Genomic DNA, 15,461 nt, shown 5'->3' on the forward strand with positions numbered 1-15,461 from the left:
CTGATTTTGTTCCAAAGGCTTTCACAGACCTCAACCAATCCTAAGGCTAATTAGCACGGCTAGAATTTTAAAAACATTTGTTAAATGTTGTCATTACTAACATATACCTGTTTTAGAGCATGGTGAGTAGCGAGAATGCAAAGTTATTGTTACCTCTAAAAAAAATGTGAAGATGTGATATTAGCATGTACGGAGCCCCTCTGATGACATGGTCCAAAAAATAAATAAATTGTGGCCACAAAATACTACTTCGTGGCCACGAAATGGGTATAACGTGCGCACGAAATGCTTATTTGTGAGCACGAAACACTTGACCAATAACCGTGATCCTTCCCAGGCCCTTGCAGTTGGTTGACAATAGAATCTATCCCAACGTCCGGGTCGTACTTACGTCTGCAATGCAACTGGGCTCTTAATATCCTGTTTAACTGTCTCTCCATAATAATGGTTCCTTTCAGTGCCAGGCTTTTCAAAATGCATGTGTAGCTCATTCCCAGCCTAAAATTGTCAGGGATCTGGGTCTGAGGGACATAGACCTATTATTGTGTATTGTTTACTCCACTGTAAATAAACGCATTTTGGGTCCTCCTTCCCCACACACCCAAGGTCTGCCACGCAGACCATGACAAAAATAAAACTCAATCATACTGTCTCTGGCCATGTTGTACAGGTTTAGCCTACTCTTATGCTTATGTCTCTACACAGCTGTCCAATGTATCAATATGATGTGCGCACGTCATCTATTTGTTGCCACAAATGCGTAATTCGTTGCCACGTTATACCCAATTCGTGCCCACAAATTAGCATTTCGTGCGCACGTTATTTCGTGCCCTCGAAATAGTATTTTGTGGCCACAAATAAGTATTTCGTGGGCACTTATACTATTTCGAGGGCAGGAAGTAGTATTTTGTCGCCACAATCTATTTATTTTTTGGAGGATGTCATCAGAGGGGCTCCGTAAGCATGAGCTATATAGTATCTCCAAGAGAAAAGCGATCAGCTGATCATTGATCAGTTTCATGATTTAAGTAGCAACAGGAGAGAGAGGGAGAGAGAATGGGAGAAGAAGAGGCAGCTGGCCACGTAAAGACACAGAAGAACTCCAGCTTTGTGTATTTGTTTTTCATTCAAGCTGAAGTCCGGGACAAATCGGGTTCCTTTTCAATACGAGACGCGGCCGGTCCGCGGGTCTCTCCTCCTCCTTCCTCCCCTTTCCCTCATCCACCTGCTGTACTCAAAATTTGTACTCAAGTACAAGTACTGTTACACTGCTTAAATTGTACTCAATTACAAGTAAAAGTACTGGTGTTAAAAAAATACTTGAGTAAAAGTACAAAGTACTCTTCTCAAAAACTACTCAGAGTATTAATTACTTTTTAACAGACTGATGTTTTATTCTGTCGTCAATAGCAGGCATTCAACTCGATTCACCAGTATAAATATTTATGTTCAAAGCACATTTCTCAGATGAACAAGGTATAGAAAGGTAACTTGTTTTGTAAATAAATGTAGATATAAAAGAAGGAATTTTGTTTGTTAAAACAATGACAAATATGTTTCTGAACATGCGTAGAACCATTTAAACTTTTCCCCATACAATGAACAACAGGCAGGTGAGTGTCTTAAACTCTTAGCATTTCTGTCACACTTGAACCTTTTGTTCAGTTTCAGCAAGAGCTGGTTTTCTAAATTAACAGAGGCAATCCGACTTGGTTTGGCTGTGAAGAGTAGACCAGCACAGCTAAAAAGTCGTTCACACGCAGCAGAAGCAGGCAGAGCTGTGTTCAGTTTAAGAGAGAGGTTTTTGATACCTGAGAAGGAGTGCAGCAGCTCCATGGTGTCTGTGGCACAAGCAAGGTAACCATCAAGCTCAACTGCACTTTGCAGCCTTCTGGAGATTGGTCTGGAGAAGAATTCATCTTCATCAGATGACTCTCTTTGCTGATCCTCACTCTCATGCTCTGTCGTTTCAAGATGTTGTTTGATGTATGTCAAGGCTGTAATTGCAAGTAGATAACACAATTTTGTTATTTACATTTCAGTGATTATTCCTGAACACAAATTTAAAAACGGCAAATTCTCAAAAAGGATTGTTTAGTATTCAGGACAGACCATCAATAACTTACAATGTATTAGGTGAAATACTCACTTAAGCATGTGTTCAAATGTAAAAATACACAAAAATGGGATCACATGAATCCTTACCAGCCTCTGTTACATCTGCTCTGTCAGTCCAGGAAGTCTTGAACTTGGGTAAGAGGACTGCAGCTGCAGCCAACTCTGGATCCTCCATCATCGCTCCAAAACGCTTTTGAAGGCCATTTTGCAGGGCTCTGATAAGATAAGATAAGATAAGATAAGATAAGATAAGATAAGATAAGATAAGATAAGATAAGATAAGATAAGATAAGATAAGATAACCTTTATTAGTCCCACATGTGGGAAATTTGTTTTGTCACAGCAGGAAGTGGACAGTGCAAAAGTTATGACGCAAAAATTAGAATACAATAAGAATAAATACAGTACACAGCTGTACAGAATAGAATAAAATAATATACTATATACAGTAGAATAAAATAGAATAAAAATATACAATAAGATAAAAATAGAATACGAATGCTATATACAACTGAGTAAAATACAACGATGCCAGAAAAGATTATTGCACTTAGTGTTATTGCACATGTGTGGATGTGTGTGTTTGTTCAGTTAAAGTCTTTGTTGTGGAGTCTGACAGCAGTGGGGAGGAAAGACCTGCGAAATCTCTCCGTCCCACACCGTGGGTGCCGCAGTCTCCCACTGAAGGAGCTGCTCAGTGCTGTCACAGTCTGCTGCATGGGGTGGGAGATGTTGTCCAACAGGGATGACAGCTTAGCCGCCATTCTCCTGTCACTCACCACCTCCACTGGGTCCAGAGGGCATCCTAGAACAGAGCTGGCCCTTCGGATCACCCTGATGAGTGGCACACATGTCTTGCTTGATGTCTCCAGCCTGCTAAGTTTGGACAGTAGTTGTTGGATTACTGGCAGGAGCCATCCCATAAAGGAAGTGGACTCAGACTGAAGAATGTTTGAAGCTTTCACCAGTGGCTTCATGGTGGTACAGTACTCCCTAAGGAATGCAACTTCTGCAGGACTCAACCTGTAAGACACAACAACAAAACCCACCATGACTATAATAGGGATCTTCTGATTTAATATTAAGAGTCTGCTCACGTTTTTAACCATCCATTAAGGAAAATTCACAAAATTTGCAACCATATTGGTAGGTGTCCAATTTTACTCACATTTTCACCTTGAACTCCTCACAAATGCTCCTGATGGCATTTTCCCCCTTCTCATCAATGATGCGTATTATCCTTTCAATGGCAAGGTAGGTTGAATTCCATTGTGTTGCATTGGGACGAATGATCTGTAGTTCACACTTGTCCTCTACCACTTCATTAGCCAAATGAGTTTTGTTCCAAATGGCCTGGCATTTTGCAAAGCTTGCACGGGAGAGCCTCTTGTAGGTTTCATTCATGCTCTCTGCTAGGGCAGCATCAGATGTTGCCACAAGGTTTAGCAGGTGACATGCACATCGCTGATGAGGCGGGAGTTGATACTCCAAACCAGAGTCTTCATCAAGAATTGCACTTGCCTCATGGTAGTCAATATGGTCAGTCAGGTCAATAGTTTCTGGGTCTGCTTCATCTTCAGCTTCATCTGCATCATTTTGTGCCCCAAACATGTGGAAGGCCTTGACAAAGTTGGATCCACTATCAGTTGTGGTTCTTACAACTTTGCCTCTAATCTTGTATTGGCAATGGATATCATCAAGCACACCAGCAAGCATGTCAAATGTGTGAGACCCTCTCAATCTTTTGCATGCTGTTGCTGCAGATCTTCTTTCCAGGGACTCTTCCTCCAATGGCATGTGACTCCAAGGTAATTTTTCTGATGAGCTGACCAACAATCAGTAGTGGTAGCAACCAATTTGACTTTATCCAATGCTGCAACCAAAGTCATCTTCATGTGATCAGCAGCTTCACAGATTCTGGCACGGACAGTGGGTCTGGAGATGACTTTGGCTTGAGGTTGTAATGTGGTAACCAATTCTTTGAAAGATGGCTGTTCTACCACTGCAAATGGCTGTAGACCCTCACATGTGAAATTGATGACAAGCATGTCAACAGTTGCTTGTGGAACATGTTTGTTTGCAGCTCTCAACATCAGGTCTGGTAACTTGGCTTGTGTATTTGCTGAGAGCTTGTTTGGTGTGGCTGTGGTCTTTCGCTGACGAGATGTTGATGCCACAGTGATATTGTACTGCTCAATCTTCGATGGATGTTTCCTCTGTAGAGATAAATATTATCATACGTCAGGTTCATACATTACTTCATAACATCACTGTGATTAACACTACAGGAAAACACATTTTTAAAACATCATTCAACTAGACATGAGCTAATCTTTGATTGTTTAGCATAGTATAAAAGAGTGGTGAATTTGGTCAAATCTTGCAGATATATTGCTGTATTTATTTACAAATGTAAACCAATTTTGAACGATCATTGCAAAAAACATGAATTTCTGTATACATTCTAAGTTCTGTAATCTGTATACTATCTGTAAAAAGAGTATCGACCAATGTATCAGTATCTAAATTTTTAACTCCTTTTTATCAGTATCACCCTAAAGTTTTCAGTATTAGTCAGGTTCTAAAAATACTAAGAGAGCAAAATATGTGTATATAGCAAATGTAATTTAAGAAAAGGGATCACATACACAAAAATGCTGCCCATACAGCTAACAAATAAAAACAATCCACATTATGTTCTTTAAAAAAAAAAATCATATTGGGAAACATATAACCCTACTGATTAAGAGCCACGTCACTATGATAGACCTATATCAGGCCAATGATCCTGATCAACTGATCCATCGGGCTCTGATACATGTCAGCTGAGAGCTGGAAGATTCATTTGAGATGCAGCTCAGCACTGTGTTCAAATTTTGTTTTTGTTTTTTATATAGGCCAGCTGATTGTAGGCCTGTGAGTTTTAAATGACTACAAATTTAATTTATTGTAATGACGGTGGTTATCCAAATAATAAGCTAAAACATTCCTACGAATTTAGCTCAATTATGCACACACACGCACATTAGCTAGCTCCGTCTTATTTTAATATCAGGCTAACCAATGGCGGTGACAATATCTTAGCCAAACTAATAACCTTAACACACATGAAAAATAAGAAGGCAATATTGTACACGTATAGTTGTAAAACCTCTTACCTCAATGTGTTTTTTTAAGATTAGACGCTGAAGTCTTGTAAGCTGAAATGACTGTAGAGGTCAAACAAAGTTTGCACTGCATCTGGACGCTGTCTCCTTTTCTCCCTCTGCACATGAAAAATTCCTCCAGGTATGGCCACGGGCACGCGTCCTCCGTCTTTTCTACGTCGTTTTCATGGTTGACAGTGTTGTCCTCTGTCTCCATTTTGGCTTCTTTGTCTCCAAATCTTCCGTCTATAAAGTAGTTTGTACTCCACCATGTAGCACCTCCAGACACCTGTGCCTGCTGCTGCAGCAGAGTTTATCTTTGCTTATGTCTTAAATTGGCCGGTCGGGATTGCACGGCCTTATTGGCTGCAAAAATGCAGACGAAAGGTTTGAATATTAATTCAAATTGTGGGCGTACTCAGTAGTACTCAGTAGATTACATGGTGTAAGTTGTACTCAAGTATGAGTAAAATTACACACTTGAAAAATTACTCATAAAAGTACAAGTACCCAAAAAAATCTACTTAATTACAGTAACGTGAGTATTTGTAATTCATTACTTCCACCCCTGACAGTAAATGACCATAAATTAACTGTAATTACACTGTGGTGAGCTCCATTCCTATACTTCTATCCCGTGCACGTGTACACGTTGACAACCGTAACCATGGCCGCCGAGGGTATATAAATGCTGCACAAGGTTCCAAACGTCTGTTTACACTTGCTCGTGGACTTGTTTCGACCTGCTCCAACCTCAGCCTGTGGAAAGCTAAGTTTTGCAAAACATTTTACTAAAAGCGGATATAACTTGAACGCATAACAAGTACTTCATCTGTGGATCGTTTGTACTTGTTTTTGTTTTTCAAGTTTGAAGATGGCTCGCCGTGGACCCGGACTCCCCGACTGTCACCTGGACTTCGCTGCAGGTACGTTTGAAAATTTCTTTAAATGTAAATTACTGTAATAATTTAACAAGTTCCAGTGTGAATATCAAGTTTTAACGTGATCAAATATGTGTATTCAAGATTGTTTCCCGTAAATTGTTTGTATGTTTTAAATTTTCCAGGAGAGGTGTAGAAATTATTAACGACTGATGTATGAATATGAAAAAAAGGTGTTACTTTGATTTGAAGGCTTCAAATTTGACACTTTTCTTTAAAATGAAATGGTTAAAAATAGCTTAATGGACTAAAATTTGTAAAATGCCCAAAAATCAGTTTCTGTGGTAACGGCATCTTCAAGATGTCATGGCCTCAGAACACGCAGGCGTAAACACACAGATCCAGGTCCCCTCCTGACATCCTTTTCTTCTCCGGATCAAAGGCTTTATTGACATAAACTATATTTTTTCTCTGCTGCAAAACACAAAGATAAAAAAATACAAATAAAATAATATCAAAAGAATATGAAAACAGTAGTAATAATGGCATTAAGACCTATCTTCTGTTACGGTAATGCTTTTAACCTCACTGAAAAAAAGGGACTGGCCATCTCTTGGATTTATGTAAGCATCTTGCATGTATTTAACACAATTGCCTCATGTTTTAAAGATAAATGTAACTATATAGTGTAAAAACTACATGATATGCAGAAAGGGTGTATTAAATTGTTCATATCATGTTCAGGTGAAGTAAGTCAATAAGATAGCAACGTTAAATCTCGTGAAACCACGCGTGATTTCATCTCGCGGGCTTTGGATCGTGGTTTAAAAAATGCATCCATCTCAGTCAAGTCAAGCAGCCAACTCTACGTTTTTTGGTATGTCTTGATTTTTTGAATTAATGTTTACCATATTTCAGCCAAATGTAGTTAAACGTCTAGAGTGTCGCCATGTAACATGCTAAAAAAGAGCCGTTAGCTTATTTGCTGTTTTATCTGTTGTCAAAGAATTGGCGCTTTTTCATTTGAATTTGTCTTTGGCACAAGAGCCGTAATATCACATTAAACCTAATTGCGAGGCACTCATAACATAATTTGGTTTTCTGTGTGAATAGATTTGTCAACTGACTCTTCAGTTACATTGTGTATTTACTGCACCGTGGTGTTAGTGAGATTTTGGACATTGAACAGCTTTAGCTAATATCATCAGCGGTATTATGCTAGCTTACATCCCTACCCCTCCTGCCCTCACCTGCTCTCCTTTTGTTTTTGTTTTTGTTGATGCACATTGAGAGACCACATCTATTCTGCATTTCACCAGGAGTCAGCTGATGGATTGTGGGTTCAAGGTGTTATGGTAAGAAAGTATATTCTATTTTCGCTTAAGGTTTCTGTAACTTAATTATAATAGGTTTTTTATAATTATTAGGTGCATGCATACTCAAATAGACCACCCTATTAATACAACTGAGAAATCCAAAATCTGCCATAGGTTTAACTTATACCTGTATGTATTGTCAGAAAGGTGATTACTGGACTCACATTAATGCACACTTGAACTAAAATGAGGTTGTAACTTGTGGGTTCTTGGGTTGCAAATCAGAAATAAACATCTTTGGATTTTTTTAATCCCATAAGATCTGGAAACACAGTTTTTATTCAACAAAACATTACTGATTATTAACCAAGCACAGTGCCTGCTGTTATTTCAAAATAATTTTATGTCATTTCAGATGAAATGCAGCATTCCAGTGCATCCCAACCATGCCTTTACAGTCAAGGTTTCTGACGGAGCTGAGTTTCTCTCTGACAGTCTGCTGAAAGTGTTTGCAAAGTGATCGGGGGAACAGGGCACAAAGCTAAAGGATGTAGCTGCCATAATGACAGTAAGAACTTTAAAATTCTTTAACTACAAAGTGTATATGTATTGCATTAGGTCAGTAAAAGATTTTTATGCTGCATCCATTGAAACAGTCAACTATTACCTGTGAGTACTGATTCCACCGAAAGGATGCCATAATTTTCGTCATGCATTTACTGGCCCACTGAGAAAAATTGATCTTTTTAAAAAAATAAATGTTCTGGAAACTATATATCCATAAAGTTGATGTCAAACAGGAACTTTTGATATTGCTTTGTAGATGCTGGTGTTGCATGTTGACTGGTTTAAGTTTTTGTCTGGGATCATTTTCTTCTGTGCTACTGAAAAGTTCACAAATCTCTGTTTTCTTTGTTATAATACTTTAGGATGACATTAATGCTCGAAGGGAGTCCCTCATCAAAGTGCTCCGCATCTGTGTGAAAGACAATTGCAACATCTTGGTGCAGGAGTTCATGGTGAGTGTTTTATGAGTAGATTGTGGCTTTGCAACATTTAAAAATGCATTTAGTTATCCACTTGATCCTCATTGGACTGGTTAGGACCAGTAGTCCTCTTTAATAATTTGAAGTTCACATGAGGCCTAGTAGTGAACTCGGCCACCGGCCCTTGAGGCCCCATCCCCACCCCTGTATTAGGGGTCACATCAGTGTGAAAAAACTTTAAATTTGTCATTCTAGTGAACAAAGGAAAATCCCACCAATATTTACATTAGCTTTTGTTTGAAAAAAAAAAAAAAAGACCAACAGCTAACCAAATTGTGGGGCTGAAAGTCTAAATTCTAACATCTTCTGAGTGACAAAACCTGGATTTCTGATGGGCCGGTGTCTTTCTAACAAAAACTAATGTAAAATTATGTTTTTCACCCTCTCTTAGAAACTCTGTTAGACCATGAATGGCAGCATGGCAGGCCACTCTTTGGCTATAGCTATTTACTATGTTGCTTGCATTGGTTTAAATTACTCTAACATTAGAACTGGTAGATTCAAAAGAGATGAGTTTAAAAGGGAATCTTAAAAAAATGTTTTGTGTTTAACCAGGACTTGACTGAGGCCACTGCACAGATTGAGAAAACCACAATGAACATCTGTCTCCAGAGGATGCACCAGGCAATGACTTTTCTGATGTTGGCATCATCATCGAGGGTATAGTAGTTCTTCGAGATCTGGATAACGTGACCTTTGCAGTAGCCATGCTGTTTGGACCTTTTTTATTCCTTCAATATGAGTTACCCATCACAACTCTGCTACACTTTTGAGGTGATTCAAAGGGTGGTAATGGAGTTGGAAGCAACTCAGCTCTCAAGAAAAGTTCACAACTAAGACAAAACTGCTCCTGCAACGAAGCTCACTGTTATGCATGTGAGGTGACCAGCTCTAGGTGAGAAGACATTTAAATCTCACACTTGTTCTGCTGCATTTTTGAAGCTCAATTCCAGGAACAGATCGCAGGGTTCATTTTTATATACACTGCAACTGCCATGAGGATGAGCCGTTTTTTTGTTGTTGTTGTTGTTGTTTGTTTTTCCTTTTGCTCTGTACAAGTTCTCTGTTTGGCAGCATTTTTAAATTTCTCTTTGTATTTTTTCTTTCTTTTACTAGTGAAGAGATGTAGCATGAACAGTTATGCAGTCTAAATATCCCATATGGGCCGTGTGAAATGGTATTTTCAGTTTCATTCAGTTGAAGTAAAGAACGTTGAATATTTCTAAGTGTGCTGTTTTGAACCAAGATGTCACAGTATGATCAGTGCTGTAATTTTTGACAGTCACTGTATCAATGTTATTTTTGCATCTCTTGAATAAAGGTTTTGACCTGCAAGTGCTAATTTCTTTAGTTATTGGGGTAAAATGGGTAATGTTAATAGGAAGGTGTTTGCCAATTCAGTAACCTAATTTAATGTTAATGGAAACTAACATTACCTCAAATTGTTTAGTTATAATTGTTGTTTAACTGAATCTTGACGTCAGAGGCCTTAAATAGAATGTTTTGATTTGTTCTTTCCCAACATTTTTCAAAAGAAAGAGTCTAATTTCTTTGCTGTGATTGATTCCAGAGAACACGGAAGAACTGACATTATTTAACTGTTGATTTATGTAGATTCAGTAGTGGAGTAATGTCAGTTTAATTCTTTACCTACTGTCAATGCAGTGAAATTAGACATTTTGTTTTGAAAGGTTACTGGTGGATGCCAGCAACCATCTTGGAAGAGGACAATATAATCTGTTATAAGGCCTCCATTTGAAAATTGTGTATTTGATACTAGAATATAATAGCAAAATGTAATTTGAAGATAACATGTAGTATTTAAGTGACCAAGTAGTATTGGGTAAAAGTTATTGAATGGTGTTGGGATAAAGTGAGAAAATTGTGAAGGATTAAAATATTTCAAGAGCTCAAATTACTTCATCAAAACATGTTTAAGTCACATTTTATCAACACAAATTGCACAGGTTTATTGAACATGAATAAATTGTGTTAATTTAACTCAATTGTTTAAGTTGCTGCCAAAGCAAAACATCTGTGTGCAACAAATGTCCACCATTGAATTAAGTAAATCCAACAACATATTTTTTTCAGTGCTTATTAGATAGCAGAGAGAGATATTGTACACAGGGATATTTACACAGGGATAGCATGTTTACCACAGATTAGATGTATCTGTCCTTATGGCAGATACAGTCCTTGTGCACATTTCTAAAAATGTGGATTCTGAGTTAAGAGTTTCTGTTTGTTTGTTTGTTTGTTTGCTTGTTTGTTTGTTTGTTTTTCACTTGACCATCATTTTCAGACATACCTGCAGAGCTTTGTGTGTGCAATTCTTGCCAACTCTTGCCAAGAAGGTTGTGTTTTTATTTAAAAAAAAAAAAAAAAAATATATATATATATATATATATATATATATATATATATATAAACACCCAGCACGCCCCTGCGGGCGGTTTATCCTTCAAGCTCGGGTCCTCTACCAGAGGCCTGGGAGCTTGAGGGTCCTGCGCAGTATCTTAGCTGTTCCCAGGACTGCGCTCTTCTGGACAGAGATCTCCGATGTTTTTCCCGGGATCTGCTGGAGCCACTCGCCTAGCTTGGGAGTCACCGCACCTAGTGCTCCGATTACCACGGGGACCACCGTTACCTTCACCCTCCACATCCTCTCGAGCTCTTCTCTGAGCCCTTGGTATTTCTCCAGCTTCTCGTGTTCCTTCTTCCTGATATTGCTGTCATTCGGAACCGCTACATCGATCACTACGGCTGTCTTCTTCTGTTTGTCTACCACCACTATGTCCGGTTGGTTAGCCACCACCATTTTGTCCGTCTGTATCTGGAAGTCCCACAGGATCTTAGCTCGGTCATTCTCCACCACCCTTGGGGGCATCTCCCATTTTGACCTCGGGACTTCTAGGTTATACTCGGCACAGATGTTCCTGTACACTATGCCGGCCACTTGGTTATGGCGTTCCATGTATGCCTTGCCTGCTAGCATCTTGCACCCTGCTGTTATGTGCTGGATAGTCTCTGGGGCATCTTTACACAGCCTGCACCTGGGGTCTTGCCTGGTGTGATAGACCCCAGCCTCTATGGATCTTGTACTCAGAGCTTGTTCTTGTGCTGCCATGATTAGTGCCTCTGTGCTGTCTTTCAGTCCAGCTTTGTCCAGCCACTGGTAGGATTTCTGGATATCAGCCACCTCCTCTATCTGCCGGTGGTACATACCGTGCAGGGGCCTGTCCTTCCATGATGGTTCCTCGTCTCCCTCCTCTTTCTTGGGTTTCTGCTGCCTGAGGTATTCACTGAGCAATTCCTTGTCTCATCCTGGACTGTGGTGCTGACACTCACCAGTCCCCGGCCCCCTTCCTTCCGCTTAGCGTACAGCCTCAGGGTGCTGGACTTGGGGTGAAACCCTCCATGCATGGTCAGGAGCTTTCTTGTCTTTATGTCAGTGGCTTCTATCTCCTCCTTTGGCCAGCTTATTACCCCAGCAGGGTACCTGATCACGGGCAGGGCGTATGTGTTGATGGCCCGGATCTTGTTCTTACCATTCAGCTGACTCCTCAGGACTTGCCTGACCCTCTGCAGGTACTTGGTGGTTGCAGCCTTTCTAGCGGCCTCTTCATGGTTCCCATTTGCCTGCGGGATCCCCAGGTACTTGTAACTGTCCTCTATGTCTGCAATGTTGCCTTCTGGTAGTTCAATCCCCTCAGTTCTGACTACCTTCCCTCTCTTTGTTACCATCCGACTACACTTCTCCAGTCCGAATGACATTCCAATGTCATTGCTGTATAGCCTGGTAGTGTGGATCAGTGAATCGATGTCTCGTTCACTCTTGGCATACAGCTTGATGTCATCCATGTACAGGAGGTGGCTGACAACTACTCCGTTCCGTAGTCGGTATCCGTAGCCAGTCTTGTTAATGATCTCACTGAGGGGGTTCAGGCCTATGCAGAACAGCAGTGGGGACAGAGCATCTCCTTGGTAGATCCCGCACTTGATGGTAACTTGTGCTATGGGCTTGGAGTTGGCCTCTAGTGTTGTACGCCACATCCCCATTGAGTTCCTGATGAAGGCTCTTAGGGTCCCATTGATCTTGTACAATTCTAGGCATTCCAGTATCCAGCTGTGGGGCATTGAGTCATAGGCCTTCTTGTAATCAATCCAGGCAGTGCACAGGTTGGTCAGTCTGGTCTTGCAGTCTCGGCTGATTGTTCTGTCTACCAGTAGCTGGTGTTTTGCGCCTCTGGTATTCTTGCCAATTCCTTTCTGTGTCCCGCTCATGTATTGACCCATGTGCCTGTTCATCTTAGCCGATATGATGCCTGACAGGAGCTTCCATGTAGTACTGAGGCAGGTTATTGGTCGGTAGTTGGAGGGGACCGGTCCCTTCTTGGGGTCCTTGGGGATCAGGACCGTCCGGCCTTCAGTTAGCCATTCCGGGTGTCTTTCGTTAACTAGCAGCTGGTTCATTTGTGCTGCCAGACGCTCGTGGAGTGCAGTCAGCTTCTTCAGCCAGTAGGCGTGAACCTACTATATATATATATATATATATATATATATATATATATATATATATATATATATATATATATTTAGGACATGCAATTGGTACATGTGGTCTAAATGTTACATTATGGTTTGCATCCACATATTTAACCTATGAGCTTTTTTCAAAATGTGTGACATCGTGAATTGTAAATAAAACAGGAGAATGAGCTGCATGGTTAGTTATAAATGTACTGTAGTATATTTATATAATAAGTTACTCATGTCCGGCTATTTACAAATCAATACCTATTATCCATTACCTATTCCAACATAGTGTTTGCATAAAGGCTTACAAGGAACAAATAAAACAAATTGAATGTACACAAAATACAGTGTCATATATAGTGTCAATATAGTGTCACCTTAAAAGTACACAGAGTGAGCTGCCTTGGTGGAGGTTTGGTGGTCTTCTATTAAAAAACTTGACTTAAAGATTGAACAAGTAGAAGTGTCATTCAGTCTGACATAAAATGCTTTTCTCTCATCCTCTGCTCAAACTAACAGATGTAGGTCTGTTGCTTTAACACTGGGTGTCTATTACATTCCTAATGTTATTTTAAAAATTGTTTCCTCACAGGGCGTCTTGACTATGTGGTTGAACGCCCTGCAGAAGAAGGCCTTCCTGAAGTCATCAGGATCCTGGATGACAGTCTCCAGAGCACCACCTCTTCTGGTGAAGCTCAGGACACTGATACCCAGCGTATCAGCGAAGGTGAGTATGGTGAGTATTTTATCCCTCTCTCACCCTCACCCTCTTCTGATGAAGCACCAGATGCTGATGTCGGTGAACAGCAAGGTGAGTATGGTGAGTACCCCCCCTACCTACCTGTAGACGATGAAGAGGTGAGTGAACAGACTGACAATTCATCTGACTGGAACGACTCAGAAGAGTGGGGGGATTGGCTTAGCGATGACTCTGGGTATGACACCATGGATGAGAGAGATGATTCCCCTCTCATCCGGGAGCACCCTCCAGAGCCGTTTTGGCACGATTGGCAACGTCCTATTGCTCCAGGTGCTGCCCCCATCGCCATGCCGCCTTTCGGCCAGGCCAATGCCCCACTCTTCCCTCGAGTTGTTGCCCCAGTTGGTGATCCGCCAGCTGCTCCTCCCTCAGCTGCTCCCTCTGCTGCTCCTCCCTCAGCTGCTCCCTCTGCTGCTCCTTCCTCAGCTGCTCCCTCTGCTGCTTCTTCCTCAGCTGCTCCTTCCTCAGTTGCTCTCTCTGCTGCTCCCTCTGCTGCTCCTTCCTCAGCTGCTCCCTCTGCTGCTCCTTCTTCAGCTGCTCCCTCTGCTGCTCCTTCCTCAGCTGCTCCCTCTGCTGCTCCTTCTTCAGCTGCTCCCTCTGCTGCTTCTTCCTCAGCTGCTCCCTCTGCTGCTTCTTCCTCAGCTGCTCTCTCTGCTGCTTCTTCCTCAGCTGCTCCTCCCTCAGCTGCTCCCTCTGCTGCTTCTTCCTCAGCTGATCTCTCTGCTGCTCCTTCCTCAGAAAAGAGAAGCAGAGAAGACATCTGCACCGAAGAGGTAAGTGCAAAGAGGTGCAAGGTGAGTGACCAGTTTGATGCCCCTTCAACATCCTCAGGTAGTTTTGGAGTCAGACGTTTCTGGGAGAGGCCTTTTAGCCTTTCCATGGATGACAGTGACTCTGATTAGTTTATGTTAGAATGTGTTTTTAAACTTTGTTTTTACAGATATAAGAACATGTGACTCGCACATGTGAAATGTATTGCTTTTTTTGTTGATATGTGACATTAATATTAATATTACATTGTGAATTAAAGGTAGTTTTTTAGTTGTTATTACTTCCAGTTACGTCCAAGATGGAGCAAACACCCCACCCAGAAGACAGCCTTACCCCAACCAACCCGATGAGAAGGATGGATGACCAAGTGAAAAACGGGAGAGTGGTGCTGTGTTCCAACTATGTAAGTTATCACCTCACATTGACAACAAACTGTATTGAAGACAAAATTCTTCCAATAGTTGGTATAAATCATCATCCTATGTCAGCAGCACTGTAGGTTTAGCTTTATTTATATTTTTCATGTGTATACGTTGGGTTTAAAATAGTTTTTTTAACAACATACTGCAGCTACCAACAATGAAAATGCTGTTTTGTGTTAAAATGACGTCTTTCTTGTGTTATTACTTTGCAGGGCAGCTGAGAGTGGACAGAGCTGCACAGAGGACCAAAGATCCACTCTCAGCACTTCATACCTGACTGGCCACAGCACCAACCCTCCTCACCCTGGGTGAGGAGGGTCCTGACCCCGCCTGCACAGAGGGAGTTGTGAACATGCACTTCTGTGTTGGTGGGTTTAGGATCCTCCTCACACTCACACTGATGAAGACTGTCACTGGAAGATGTCTCCATTGCATCAGCAGGACGTAAGCATTTGTAAAATA

The 15,461-nt window shown here is 41.0% G+C and overlaps 2 protein-coding genes and 1 long non-coding RNA gene across 6 annotated transcripts; 2 read left to right on the plus strand and 1 right to left on the minus strand.

The window, feature by feature from the left end:
* Positions 1-1,380: 1,380 nt before the first annotated feature.
* LOC146707247 (uncharacterized) lies at positions 1,381-5,904 on the minus strand. Of its 3 annotated transcripts, none has more exons than XM_085458572.1 (5): positions 5,277-5,904; positions 3,287-4,334; positions 2,962-3,141; positions 2,206-2,342; positions 1,381-1,997 (listed from the first exon to the last, which is right to left on the minus strand). In XM_085458572.1, the coding sequence occupies exons 2-5, from the start codon at positions 3,913-3,915 to the stop codon at positions 1,537-1,539; spliced, it is 1,407 nt and encodes a 468-aa protein (XP_085314698.1). In that variant the 5' UTR covers positions 3,916-4,334; positions 5,277-5,904; the 3' UTR covers positions 1,381-1,536. The 3 variants fall into 3 exon arrangements, with proteins under 3 accessions (XP_085314698.1, XP_085314697.1, XP_085314695.1); XM_085458571.1 differs by having other exon boundaries at positions 1,898-1,961; positions 2,206-2,333; positions 2,898-3,141; positions 5,277-5,903; XM_085458569.1 differs by having other exon boundaries at positions 1,934-1,997; positions 2,206-2,333; positions 2,898-3,141; positions 5,277-5,902.
* Positions 5,905-6,055: 151 nt separating this feature from the next.
* On the plus strand, positions 6,056-15,283 carry LOC146707248 (uncharacterized). 2 transcript variants are annotated; one of them, XR_014920804.1, is made up of 3 exons: positions 6,056-6,190; positions 13,639-14,980; positions 15,212-15,283. XR_014920804.1 is itself a non-coding variant. In XM_085458568.1 (2 exons), exons 1-2 carry the CDS (start codon positions 6,139-6,141, stop codon positions 14,706-14,708), a joined length of 1,122 nt encoding a protein of 373 aa, XP_085314694.1. In that variant the 5' UTR covers positions 6,056-6,138; the 3' UTR covers positions 14,709-15,093. The 2 variants fall into 2 exon arrangements, 1 of the variants encoding a protein (XP_085314694.1); XM_085458568.1 differs by lacking the exon at positions 15,212-15,283 and having other exon boundaries at positions 13,639-15,093.
* On the plus strand, positions 6,751-10,421 carry LOC146707249 (uncharacterized). Its single transcript, XR_014920803.1, has 4 exons — positions 6,751-7,500; positions 7,877-8,029; positions 8,391-8,480; positions 9,063-10,421. It is a non-coding gene; the product is annotated as an uncharacterized LOC146707249 (long non-coding RNA).
* Positions 15,284-15,461: the final 178 nt, after the last annotated feature.

The sequence above is a fragment of the Copadichromis virginalis genome, linkage group LG6, assembly GCF_057382275.1.
Source record: "Copadichromis virginalis isolate Kocher_CV1m ecotype Utaka linkage group LG6, C_Virginalis_male_GT1.1, whole genome shotgun sequence".
In the NCBI taxonomy this organism is placed as follows: Eukaryota; Metazoa; Chordata; class Actinopteri; order Cichliformes; family Cichlidae; genus Copadichromis; species Copadichromis virginalis.